Here is a 14,554-nt window from a genome sequence, read left to right as displayed (position 1 = left end):
TTTGCGTGCTATATACCAAATATAATTGGTTCCTCCATGTTTCGTAACTATTTAAGTTTGAATATAAAAAAGAGATTTGTGGTGAAGTGAAAGATTTTCAACCAAAAGCAATTTTAGTCTGTTTCTTACACAAAAATGTGTTCTTGTCCATACAATGGACCTACAAAATTGTTATTTTTGGGTGATTCCTTTCATTTTTTTTATTTTTTATTTTTGGGTGATTCCTTTAAGAAGCTATTCCTAATGTATTCAGGTTGATTCAGTGTTGTTAAATGATGTATTTGACTTGAAACATGACACACATTAAATAGTAAATGAAGGCAGAATTGTCATTTTTGGGTGCACTCTTCCTTTAAGAAGTCAAATTTATATAATGAGCAAAGCACTTCTTTCCTTTATGAGGATTAGTGTCACACGCTCTCCAAAACGTGGGCTATAGGCGTGATGTGATGTCCATTTTAACAACACAACACTCCTCAATATCCTTTTTGCCACTCTCAGGGAATTCCTAAAGTTGTTTAAAAACCTCCTGCCAAACAATTCTTCTTGCCTTGTCTTTTTCACCCTCTCCCTCTTTCTATCTATTTGTCTCCCACTCTCACTCATCGCCCAGATACTCCCATCTGTGGAATGCTCTGCCTGTAGGAGCAAAGGTCACGGCAGTGGCCCTTGTTATTTCCTCGGAACCTCACCTAATGCTATCTCAACATCATTCTAATGTAATCACTGTCAGTTCCATTTTTTTATTAAATAAAAACTGAAAAAAGACGACACAGAGTATGAGCAGAAGGCATTCTAGCAAAATCTGACTAAACACCAGGACAGTGGATATTATACATTCAGATATCAGTGAAAGAAGCAGACTTTGCTGTTTTACTGCAGGAGGAGAGATAAGAGTGAGTTTTCACTATGGAGTTCGAAAGTGACTCAAGGGAACTGTCTTGGAAGTCAGAGTACAGACATAAAAGCATGTGTTTTGTTTGATGATGGATTATACCAAAAGAAAAATACACTAAAACTCATTTGGCTTAGTTTCAAGCTTACTTGATCATAAAATGATGCTGTGTTGCTCTGTAACTAATCTACTTAAAAACCTGGTCTTATAAAAAAGCAATAAGAACGACTGCATTACACGGGATTAAAATAGATCTATAAATACCATGAGTTACAGTCTCATTTATTTATTTGCGTAGGTGCATATGCTTGTATATTTCTTTGTAAGTGTGATCATGTTGGTTTTAATGTATTAAGTGATGTTTCAAGATTACATATGAAACATCAGCACAAAGACATGCGAGAAGGCACAGATTTCTGCTGTCCTGTCTCTGGACTCTGTTAGACAGTATCCTAATCTATGCAGGATTAACCAGCTATCAACTTTACTGTCACTATGATTCTAAACTACTTGGTGCATAATCTCATAAACTGCATTTACCATGAATAAAATCAGTGGATGGGCTATATATAATGATTTTAAACAGAGATTATTTATTGATGCTGATAATACATATCTGACTGTCTCCAAATACTGTTTATCCTTACTAAAGATCTGTGTACTTACACACATAAATTTAAGTATAACCTTCAGAGCTGTTAATTCTGATAATAAAAAATATTATTATATTGCTTTTGTTAAAATGTTATAATAACTTTGATTAAAACACTATTGCATTATATACATCTTTAACAGGTCATCAGTTTTTTTCAAACTGAAAAAATATATAAATAAATGTTGGTTTAATTTAATAAATAACACTGGTTTAATACAGTTTAGAGTGTCAGCTGTTCTGTGTTTTATTTAAAAAATATATTAAAAGATTACATAATATAATAATAATAATAATAATAATAATAATAATAATAATAAATAAATAAAGTATTGTTTACTTGCTGTAATCTAAATAATTGCTGGGATGAGGGCTAATAATTTAAATACTAAAGTGTTTTATTTTATTTATTTTTTACATTTCTATTAATTCTATGCCTGCAGCACAACAGCTGCCGAAAAAAACAACTGCGTGTCTCTCCAAAACTCTACAGTAGATATAATTTTCAGCTTCATTTAGCATTTTACCCAGAAGGAGGCACAGTGGTCGTTTATAATGGAAAAAAGCGCTCCGGTCTGATGGTATGATGGAAGTTCCGTTACTTCTTTCTCTTTTCTCTTCTCTCCTCCTCCTCACATCACATCCGGCTCTGTTTCCCCAGCAGTTTAGACAGCTTCAATGCAGCGTTGAGAAATCTGTTTCATTTCAGCGATTCGGTTTGCTCGGATGAAGAGATTCAGAAAACGAGTCACCGGTTCCTTCGAGTCATCGCTCAAAAGCGTTACCACATGTCCTCGCACGGCATTTTACATCGTGCTTTTGTTGTTGATATGGACAGTTTTAAAAAAGAGTGACCGTTTTATTCGTATCATTGCTTAAAAGTGTTTCCTGAGGTCCCCACACGACGTTAATGTCTTAATTGTATTAGACAAAGATGTATTTAGCAAACTACTGCTATTAATCTCAATATTTTCGATTAAGTTTTATATATCGTGTCAATGTTTGAGTTATTTTGTCTCTAACATATCTCCCACTACAAAGTTTTACTCACAGCGTTCTTAAACAGTCGAGTGATTCGCACGCGCTTTGCGAATCGGTTTGGTTGAATCATGAAAAATGAACCGATTCAAATAAACAATTCTTTCGCGAATCGGACATCACAGTTACAGTGTAGCAGTTTTAAGAGGCTGCCGTGGATCTGCTGCTGATATGGAGACTCCTGCAACCCAACGATTCTGATCAGTCAACTTTGGTTAACAGACTGGCCGGATAACGCGCTTTCATGGCTGTTCTCATGTCACATTAGCAACTCCAAACATGTCCAAAAGCTTGAAGAAGAAAAGTCACTGGACCAACAGGGTCCATGAGGTTGTGTTGTCCAGGAGTCCGAGTGGTGAGCTCGGGTTCGAGCTGCAGGGAGGCGCGGAGAACGGACAGTTCCCTGTTATTGGGGAGATGAAACTGGACTGGAGCAAACTGAATCAGGACGAGCTATTGCTGGAAGTGAATGATACTCCAATGGCCGGACTGACCATCAGGGATGTGTGGGCTGTGGTCAGACACTGCAAAGACCCCGTCCGTCTGAAGTGTGTCAAACAAGGTTAGTTTAAGTAGACTTTTTTGACATTAAGTCAGTTTATGTGCCAAAATGGTTACCATGGTAACCATAGTTTCCACAGTTATTGTTACTATAAAAACAATAATAGACGCTTTCAGATTTTTGCTTACATACATTAATAAATACAAAATGTGTATGTATTTATTTTGATGACAGTAGTGGCTTATTAAATCACATTATTCGTGAATATTATATCTGTTTGTGTACTTGTTTGCTTTAATGAATGAGTATCAAATGTCTAGCATGTATTAATTTACATCAAAATGTTACTTAAGAAAGTAAACAAGAGGGTGTTTGAAAGTGATAAATTTGTTGCTACAGAAGCGCAGTTGGTTGAAAGGGGCGTGTCCTCACGGAAGACCGTAACGCGATTACGTCATCGCCAGGTTGATAACGTCAAAGCGCTGCATACCAAATTCTGTCTTCCTGCTGTAATACTGTTATGCAGTGTTTGTAAACTTGTAACTAATTTTACAGTCTTTGTTGAGACTGCAGGTTTATCTCTCCGTCATCCTTCAGTTTAGTTTGTGTTATCAGATTGTAATCTAGACTGTGTGGGTGTGTGCCACAGTTGACATGACTATTTTCCCTATTGGGCTGCATCTGAACCTCACAATCACACTGTCATGAATCATGCCAACCCACTTAAGCATACATAATCAAACTAAAGAAGATTTAACATAATTGCCATAATATATCCCTTTCTGTTTAGTAACAGACCTATAATTGTAAGCATTTTAGCTCCTTTAGCGTCGATTAGTAGTTTAAGATGTGTTTGTGGTATTCCTTTCATTACTGGAAGGTCACTTACCTGTCATAAATATAGACACGCCTAATCATTCTTTTTAATTACAGTTTTCACATTTAAAGGGATAGTTTACACAAAAATGAAAATTCCCTTAGCATTTACACACCCACATGCCATCCCATATGTGTATGACTTTATTTCTTCTGCTGGACCGAAATGGAGATTTTTGGAAAAATATCTCAGCTCTGTAGTTCCATACAATGGAAGTGAATAGTGACCAGAACTTTGAAGTTCCAAAAAGCACATAAAAGCAGCATAAAAATAATCCATACGACTCCAGTGTTTAAATCCATATCTTCTGAAGCAATATAAGTGTGGTTGAGAAACAGATCAATATTTAAGTCCTTTTTTTACTATAAATCTCCACATTCATTTCACATTTGTCTTCTTTTGTTTTTGTCGATTTGCATTCTTCCTGCATATCGCCACCTACTGGGCAGGGAGGAGAATTTATAATAAAAAATACTCTTATTTTGAACTGTTTCTCACCCACACGTATCATATCACTTCTGATTATATGGATTTAACCACTGGAGATAATTTGGATTACTTTTATGCTGCATCACCACTGAGTTCAGCCGAATACCACTGCTGTCTGTGAATATTGTTACTCTACATACAACTGTACTGAATAAAAGACAATGTGGTATTTCACTGTTATTATGAAGCTTGAGTCTGGAGTAGTAGGAATCAGTGCAAGTGTAACACAACGTGAACTGTTTATTAAAGCCCCCTTATTTTACTTTTGACAACATTTCAGAATATGGACCAATTAAAATTTTTTATTTATTTATTTTATGCACATTAGTTGAAAATGAAATGCTTTTTTAAACAGCCAGTATAGGAATGTTCTTTGCAATAATATAATGGTGCTGAATGGTTTATGTAGTTATTGCGCCCTCTTGTAGACTAAGGAAACAACGTCAATTTAATCAATCAGCTGACTTAAAAATGTGAATATTAGTTCAAATATATTAATATTTATATATTTATTTAATTTAAAAAAAGTACAATACATTTTCATGGTTCAGTCAGTACTGTTTATTTTTGTAATGAAGTTCAGCACTATTTTACTTTCATTCAGTATCAATTTTAAAAAGTATCGGTTGATTCATTGGTTATCGGCAGATACTGCCCAACTTAGTTATTGGTATGGATAAAATCCACTATCGGGCGACATCTAGTTTCCAAATAGTCACATTTTTCTTTGCATGCTCTCACTTCAAGTTAAAAAAACGTCATTATCAGAGGAACATAGTTTTTTATTATTATTATTATTCCTCTATCGGCATAGATTTTTGTCGATAACGGATAGTTCAAAAAAGCAACTATTTCCACCGATATATCGGTCTACCTCTAGTTCCCATGTATGTTTGTTGACTGCTTTTCCTTCACTACCCAGTCAAACTGACCCAGTAAAAATGAATAAATAAAGCAATTAAATTTTAGTTTAAACAAACAAACAAACAAAGATTTTGTTCTATAGTTTTACAAAATAGTTTTGTTATTAAATTCAACAATGTTTGTCTACATAACTAATTTCAAGCATTTAGGCATTGAAGACTAAGCCTTTAGGTCAAAAGTGTATGAAGCACTTTCAAATACAGTGCTAATTTGCCAACTCTCACCTCCCCTTTTGCCTTCTGAGGAGCAATGCTTGTTCAGCTTAAAAGAGGGACCAGGATGTGCTGTCCTGTTATCTTTTGGGTTGCACAAACAAGTACATTTTTATACAAAACCTTGTATCAAAATATCTGAACCCTGTGTCCTCATATTTGGAAGAAGGTTTTATGTGTCTAATTTATCTTTGGCTTTAAACATCTGCTACCTTCCTGTGAAATTAATAACTCTTGATTTGAATTTTATAATATTATACAAAAACTTTTCGGGCCTCTCTGTATTGTATCTTCATCACATGTGGTCATACTTGTTAAAAAAAGTCTACATTTTTGTCACAGCATTGCAGGTAATAGGCTTTTTTCTTGAGCACAGTAGCAGGTGGCTCCTACTTGATATTCATTGGACACAGTGGTAGGGCAGACTCAATACTGTGCTTGGTATGGTCAGGTGGCTAGGTAAGTACTCTAAGATGTCTGTAGCTTTTATCTGTGAAATAACAGGTTATGAAACACACACACACACACACACACACACACACACACACACACACACACACACACACACACACACACACACACATACATTCAAACAGTCTCCCGGGTTGACCTGGCCAACTTTTTATGTGTGGTTGTCAGTTATCAGTGAGGCCATTTGCCAAAATCATGTTCTTAACACTTGTATCACATTGAGAAGCTGCAAAGTGAAGGATGACCTTTAACTGTAGTTTTGATACATTGTAATTATTAGGGAACAGCACGTTATTGTATTTATGTTTCATTCACCCCCTTTGGGTAGAATGAGATGAGGTTTACATAAATTATAGTCTCTCAGCCGCCAGTTATAATTGTAAATTTAATTTCAGATTTGAAGGTGTAATTATTATCACGCCACTGAACTGATGTGTTTATGCACAGTGTTTTTTGTCATATTCAGTGTGGGATGAGTTGAACTGTACTTAATGGGCTGTGTGTTAAAAGAAAAGGACATAAATAAACATAAATATCAGGATAGTAGCATTTGCTGTTAATGGGTTGCAACTCATTCCCAAGGCTTCAAAGACTTACGCTTGTGCAAGAGCCCAGCGCGTCAATCTACAGACGCTAAAAGTGCCCTTCGGCATCAGTTTTACAATGCGTCCGGCAAGTGGGTTATTTTCAATGAAAAACCTTTGACGTCAACTGACTGACACGTTGGGCATTACAGTTTTAGCATCGTTTAGTAATAAGTTGAGGTACAATTTTTGTCTGTACACATCCTGCACTGCTGAAGCGACCCATTTCATTCTGGGTGTATTCCGAGTCTTAATAGTTTTATGTGAAGAATAAACATAAATGTAAGTTTTATGACCGATCACGGTGACTGCAAATGCTGCACAAGTTTCATTATAACACATTCAAAATTTACCGCCTCAAGTGTAATGACACGGGTTTGACGTCAGAGACTCAACGATTATGCCATTGGCTCTCGCGTGTCTTGTGACCGAATAAAACGGCCTCAAGTTTGGATGTATACATTTTTTGATTGAGACGTGCTGGTAGAATCAGGATAACAGTTCCTTCATGGAGGGGGAATATTTTCTCCAATTAAAACCTTAAGTTTCACTCTGCTATTCACACAATGCCATCGTATAGTTTGGAATATTATTATAGTTAGTTTATTTTTTTAAATAAATGACTATGACTGTACTTTATCCGCTTGTTACATCTTTTCTGTTGTTGAGAACTGGTTGAGTTTAGGCATAAATGTGTGGTTAGGTGCTTAAAAATTCTAATAAATCAAATTATGAATATCTAAGTGTCTCTTTTTCGTGTTATATATTGATGATTATCAGTTAGGTTTAGAAATGGGGTTGGGTTAGGGGGATCTAAAATATTATATATGATTGTACAGTATAATGTAGTATAATGCTAATATATTTATAAGTATTGTAAAACATTGAGGTTAAGCACACAAAATAATATTCAAAAATTTATAACTGACGGCAAAGTTTTCTAGCTGAACAACGGGGTTTCTCATTCCGACAATGAGAGGATGCCGGGGGAACCTTGGGGTCATCATGCAGATGTGGATGGCTTCAGCACAATGTGTCAAAATTGGACGCTTGGGGAATAAGAACATGTTGGTTAATTTTAATCAGGCCAAAGCACATGATTAAAATGAAATACAAATAATATATAGTACTGTGAAAAAGTTTTAGGCACATAAGATTTGCATTTGTCTTAATATGGTTATTTATATCTTAGACTCACAAACATTACTTTTGCAAATAGAATAGAAGTGGATTTGCACAGTACTGTATATATGTTTATGTGTGTGTGTGTGTGTGTGTGTATATGTATTTTATTTTTATTTATATTATTGCTTGTATATAGGGTTAGGGATTTGACCAAACCCTTAATCCTAAGTATTAAACAGAAATGAATGACACCTCTAGTTGTTCTACCTGTTGAGAGAGGTGAACTGTTACTTTTCTAAGCAATTACTGTTATGATTTTTGCCTGGTGGATGATAACGGGCAAAACAATCCCATTGAATTTAATTTACGTTGGGACCCTTAGACATACATAGGGACCAGAATAACCAGACTGATTGCACTGTGAATTCGGTGAACGTAGGTTGAAAGTTTTATTGCTGAAATCGGCCTGTGATCACTGAAATTCAAACAACTGCTCCCATTGGCTGAAGCTGGAAGTGTTGAGCGTGTGGAGATGTGTGAGCAGTTTTTGGGGGAAATGTCTACAGAGTGGCGCCAAAAGGAAGTTTATAGTTTTAGCTTTAAACGATGCAGTATTGTAAAAAGGAATACATATCCGGACCCACTTTACATTAGTTGTCTTTAACTACTACGTACTAACATTAAAATACATACAATATAATGTACTTATTGTGTAACTACATGTTGTTCTGCAAAATTCTCAAGATTCACATTTGCCACTTCTGAGGTTGTGGTACGGATAGGTTTAGGGGTAAGGTTAGGTTTAGGGTTGGGTTACGCAACACAACAGTACCTAGCACTAAAGGGAAAGGGAAAAACATTAGGCAGAATAGGGTAGATTTCAGGGTTCATGAACATTCAGAAGCAAATATCAACAAATTCAATTTTAAGGGAATTCAGTCCTCTCGGTGTCGATCTTGGAAACCCTCCCAGTGTCGATCTACAGCTCCTATCTATTTGAATGGGGAAAGACAGAAATCTCTAAAATGGTTGGTCAAGATTACAATCATAGTTTTTTTTTACTTGGGCCAGTAAGCAACCACCCTCAATACTCTAGAATCGAGGTGGCAAGTTTAAAATTTCACTCTGATAAATCAAGAAGGATCTGAATGTTGTAAATTCGAACTACTTATTTATGTTTATTTGCAGTGGATCCACTAGAGCCTGTTTATGAGAGCGCAGAAACAACCGGAGTGGATTATATATACAGTACATACTGTAGGCACTCACTGGGAAGCAGTCCCTAGTCTTAGGAAAGCATCGAATGTGTTCCAACCTGTCTAGACGAAATGAAATGTACTGATGTCTCTGTGCTATACTATCAATGCCTACTGTATATCAGCTTACCCGTTAATACTTGTCTTGTCGCATTATAGATGTATATGCACAAACACATATAGCCTTGTCTCCCAGGTGTAGGCATGGCATCCTGGTGCTCATGTGTTGTAATGATGTGTACGCAGTCAGCCAGAAATCCTGCAGAGCTCAGTAATACTGGACCTCTGGTGGTCTAGTCTTGTGCCCTCAGCACTTACTTATTGTCAGATTGCATGGTGTGACACCCATGAGAGGGGTTGTAGTTGGTGATAATGGATGGAGTCATTACTCTGACATCTGTCTTTAACATTCCCTCACACTCTGACTCTTAGTCTTTCACTTTTCGTTCAGGTGGGAAGCTCTCTCAAGGAAAAAAGCAGTCTTATTTCCAATACAAGATCATGTCTTTCAGAACGCTTGAACATTGCATTTCAATTGCCTTGCTTTTATTTTTGCCTGTGGTAATGAATGAATGAATGTTGCTGGTGCAATCAAGTACAGGAGTGTGATTGTGTATTATTTATTCTTTCACTCCATTAAGTATTTTATGCAGTGCTTGTTAAAATCTACCCGAAGTGTAAGTTACAGCCTCCACTGAGATGCATCTTGGGCTGATTAATTTAATGATACAAGATTAGTCTACTTGTATATCTCCTGCCAAAACACTATACAAGTGTAACCTGCAATTGTTACCTCAAGGATCTATTTCTACCTGATATAACCCTTAAAATGTGTTTTGTGGGTTTAACCTAATGTATTCAGATTGATTCATAGATGTTAAACATTTTTGGATGAATTAAACCAGTAGGGTTGGGCGATGTCCCCTAAATTGGCAGTTGACGATGTTGACAGTAAAACATTGCGATGGACGATGATATCGTCGGTGGGGGTGGGGTATATAATTTCATATAATTTAAAAAATTATATGAAAAATTATAATTTCGTTATTTTACTAACCCAACTAATGACTCGTCGGCGCTTTATCAGTAGGTTGCACCGACACGTGAAGCATTTATTTTTTTTAGCTTTCACTTAAGAAGAGTTGTGCACTATTTATTTTAATATATCTCTTTACATAAATACTATTTTCCACTTAAAAACTATAATTTCGTTATTTTACTCACTGATGAGCAAAAGGTCGAGGCAGAAATGACCATGTACCTGCAGGAAATGGCCATTGATGGGGAAGAGGACCCGCTGACTTGGTGGAAAACGAACGACAAAATGTTTCCGTTCATGGCAAGATTAGAACGGAAATATCTGTGCATATGTGCTACCAGTACTCCATCAGAGCGGGTCTTCGGCACAGCGGGTAGTGTAGTTACTCCAATCCGCAGCTTATTAAAACCAGATAAAGTGAATATGTTGGTATTTCTGGCCAGAAACATCGAAATTTAAACATGGTCTATGGTGAAAGATATTAGACTTCTTTACGCATTTTTCGCCATCCGTTGCGGAGCTTCGATTTTGCATATTATTTTTTAAACGTTCATTTGTGTAGTTCATATGACCATATAACATAATTTATTTTGTAGCCTGTGCTGAAGTTAATTGTGCTGCTAATTATAAGTGAAATGTTAATGCCGAGTTTTGGTCTGAGTGTTGTTCCCGTTTTCTTGTTCTTTATTTGTTGTTCTTCTATGTTTTAATAAATGTGTGTTATTCATATTCACCTTGTTTCTTTCATTTGATTTGACATTATGGATTTATGGCCAAGGAAATTTTTCTTTAAAAGTATTAACCAGACCAAAGTTATTTGACGTTCGCTGGTCTGGGTTTATCTTCAGTGTATACAAGAGCTATGTGACAATGAGCAAGATGTTCTGAGACACTACAACTACTAATAATTAATTAATAAAGGCTATTTTCTTGTAGCCTACAACATAAAATATTTTAATCTAAATGTACAGTGTAAGACAAGAAGCTAACAATGTCAAGATCAATATTTGTGTAGTCTGCCTGACACGGTATTTTCACAGACTAACACGTCACGTCTCTGGCATATACCACAGTATTTAAAATAGCATATATGCATTAGTTATATTCTCAATTTAATTTACAGAGCAATCCCTGCAAAGTTTTTAGGTTAACTATAGAAGAGACTAGGATTAGTGAGTCACACTAGCAAGACTCGCAAAAGGGGGCGTGGCATCACGATGGTGGCTCTACATTGTGATGTTGGTCAGCCATCATCGTCCATCGGCACAACCCTATAAACCAGTTAATTTAGATTTTACTACATGAAGCACATTTATTTTTCAGGTTAACAGTGTTTTCAGTGCTGGTAGGTAAGCATCAAAGCATCAAATCTTCATTTGAACAGTCTCGATATCAATTCTTAAATCCCAAGATCGATCTTTTCCTCTATACGCAACCCTCTACATTCGCAACCAAATTTGCTGTGAGTTTGTAGCAAGCTTGCCATGAACTCTCGATTTTTGTTAGATAAAGTAATTTGAGTTCTCTCTCATTCATCTACAGACGTTCTTCACAGAAGTGCAGATTTAGTTAAAGAGACAGTACCGGTTTTAAACATGTTCAACAAATCAATGTAAATACTTGTAAATGGTATAAATTATACGATTAAACAATAAACATGTAAATAAAAAATTATATATTAAATAGAATATCTTATCTTTTGATTGAATGCATGGATTTGTTCATTCTTAAAAGCCAAAATGTGATCAAATGATAAAAATAAATAAAATCTAATTAGTAAATTAATATTTTCATAATGTACCTAGATACAGTCACCTGTAGATAATTTCTTTCATATCTAAGCAAAAGGGACTTTATAACTTAATTATACCCATATGAATCGATATTGTATTGAATCGAATTGCAATAGAATAGGGCTGCAACTAATGATTATTTTGATAATCGACTAATCTAACGCTTATTAAAACGATTATTCGAATATTCAGTTGATTATTGCAACGATTAATCATTAGCTCCTAACTGACTATTCAGCTTGTGCCCGACTTAACATGTTGTAAATGTGCTTACTAACAATAAAGAGGACAAACTCTTCTTTTAAAAATACCTCTAAATGACATTCACTGAAATAAAGGAAAAAAATACTTTTTTATTAAGTTTAAATATCCTAATGTTATCAAGTGTTTTTTAATTGTTTTCCATTTAAAATGGTCTAAAATCATTAAAACAAGATACATTTAATTGATAAGCAACATATAAGATATTTAGACTTCCTTTAAGGTGATGTATCTTAAATATAAGTGTATTTTGTATAGAAGTGTATTCTTTTCACTTGGTTATACTTCTGCCAGTGCAGTAAAGACAAAATATACTTATATTCAAGATCTATTCTCTAAAAGCAAGTCTAAATATCTTATATGCTCCTCTTTTTGTTATATTTGTAGATATTTGTAAATATTTATATTTTTAATATTATATTCAACATTCTGAGATAAAAAAAAATGTCTTCTGCAGTATAGTTCTGCAGTAAAGTAAATGTACATTGTTTTAAAGGAGTTTTAGTTACATTTGAAAGTCAGGCGTTTACACAAACCTTAGCCAAATACATTTAAACTCTGACATTTAATCATAGAAAACATTCCCTGTCTTAGGTCAGTTAGGATCACTACTTTACTATTATTCTGAAATTTCTCATTCTTAAAATAGAGATTTATTTCAGCTTATATATATTTCATCACATTCCCAGTGGTCAGAAGTTTACATACACTTTGTTAGTATTTGGTAGCATTGCCTTTAAATTGTTTAACTTGGGTTAAACGTTTTGGGTAGCCTTCCACAAGCTTCTCATATTAAGTTGCTGGAATTTTTGTCCATTCCTCCAGACAGAACTGGTGTAAGGTTTGTAGGCCTCCTTGCTCACACATGCTTTTTCAGTTCTGCCCACACAATTTCTATCGGATTGAGGTCAGGTGAGGTCTTTGTGATGGCCACTCCAATACCTTAACGTTTTTGTCCTTAAGCCATTTTGCGGTATTATTTGTTGAGGTATTGTGGTCATTGTCCATTTGGAAGACCCATTTGTGACCAAAATGTTACTTCCCAACTGATGTTGCTTCAATATATCCTTGTAGTTTTCCTTCTTCATGATGCCATCTATTTTGCTAAGTGCACCAGTCCCTCTTGCAGCAAACCACCCCCACAACATGATGCTGCCACCCCCATGCTTCACAGTTGGGATGGTGTTCTTCAGCTTGCAAGCCTCATCCTTTTTCCTCCAAACATGACGATGGTCATTATGGCCAAAATGTAAAATTTTTGTTTCATCAGACCAGATAACATTTCTCCCAAAAGTAAGATCTTTGTCCCCATGTGCACTTCTGTAGTCAAGCTTTTTTTATGGTGGTTTGGCTTCTTCCTTGCTGAGCAGCCTTTCAGGTTATGTTGATATAGGACTTGTTTTACCGTGGATATATATACTTGTCTACCGGTTTCCTTCAGCATCTTCACAAGGTCCATTGCTGTTGTTCTGGGATTGATTTGTGCTTTTCGCACCAAGCAACGTTCATCTCTAGGAGACTGAATGCGTCTTCTTCCCGAGCGGTATAATGGCTGAGTGGTCCCATGGTGTTTATACTATTGTTTGTACAGATGAACGTGGTACCTTCAGGCATTTGGAAATTGCTCCCAAGGATGAACCAGACTTGTGGAGGTGCACAATTAATTTTCTGATGTATTGACTGATTTCTTTTGATTTCCCCATGATGTCAAGCAAGAGGTCACTGAATTTGAAGGTATGCCTTAAAATACATCCACAGGTACACCTCCAATTGATTCCAATTAGCCTATCAGAAGCTAATTGGCTAATTGCCTAAAGGCTTGACATAATTTTGTGGAATTTTCTGGAATGGTCTGAGAGTCCTTCAGGTGCATTTTGGCAAACTCCAGGTGGATACATACAGGCCTGATTCGTGGAGTGCTGCAGTGATGGAAGGTTCTCTTCTCTCCACAGAGAAAGGCTGGAGCTCTGTCAGAGTGACCATCAGGTTCTTGGTCACCTCCCTGACTAAGGCCCTTCTCCCCAGATTGCTCAGTTTGGCCGGGCGGCCAGCTCTAGGAAGAGTTCTGGTGGTTCCAAACTTCTTCCATTTACGGATGATGGAGGCTACTGTGCTCATTGGGACCTTCAATGCTGCAGAAATGTTTCTGTACCCTTCCCCAGATCTGTGCCTCGATACAATCCTGTCTCGGAGGTCTACAGACAATTCCTTGAAATTCATGTCTTGGTTTGTGCTCTGACATGCACTTAACTGTGGGACCTTATATAGACAGGTGTGTGCCTTTCCAAATCATGTCCAATCAACTGAATTTACCACAGGTGGACTCCAATCGAGTTGTAGAAAAATCTCAAGGATGATCAGTGGAAACAGGATGCACCTGAGCTCAATTTTGAGTGTCATGGCAAAGGCTGTGAATACTTATGTACATGTGACACA

General features: G+C 36.1%; 1 protein-coding gene across 1 annotated transcript in view; it reads left to right on the top strand.

Annotated features, from left to right (window-relative positions):
• Positions 1-2,790: 2,790 nt before the first annotated feature.
• The window catches only part of LOC127637422 (membrane-associated guanylate kinase, WW and PDZ domain-containing protein 2-like), a 283,966-nt gene continuing 272,202 nt past the window's right edge, over positions 2,791-14,554 (top strand). The window contains exon 1 of the mRNA XM_052118464.1: positions 2,791-3,147. Coding sequence (XP_051974424.1) covers positions 2,865-3,147 — 283 coding nt within the window. The 5' untranslated portion in view covers positions 2,791-2,864. The remainder of the gene's footprint in view (positions 3,148-14,554) is intronic.

Source organism: Xyrauchen texanus, chromosome 45 (assembly GCF_025860055.1).
Source record: "Xyrauchen texanus isolate HMW12.3.18 chromosome 45, RBS_HiC_50CHRs, whole genome shotgun sequence".
NCBI lineage: Eukaryota > Metazoa > Chordata > Actinopteri > Cypriniformes > Catostomidae > Xyrauchen > Xyrauchen texanus.
Note: the sequence above shows the minus strand (reverse complement) of the source record. Positions and strands in the feature narration are given on the sequence as shown.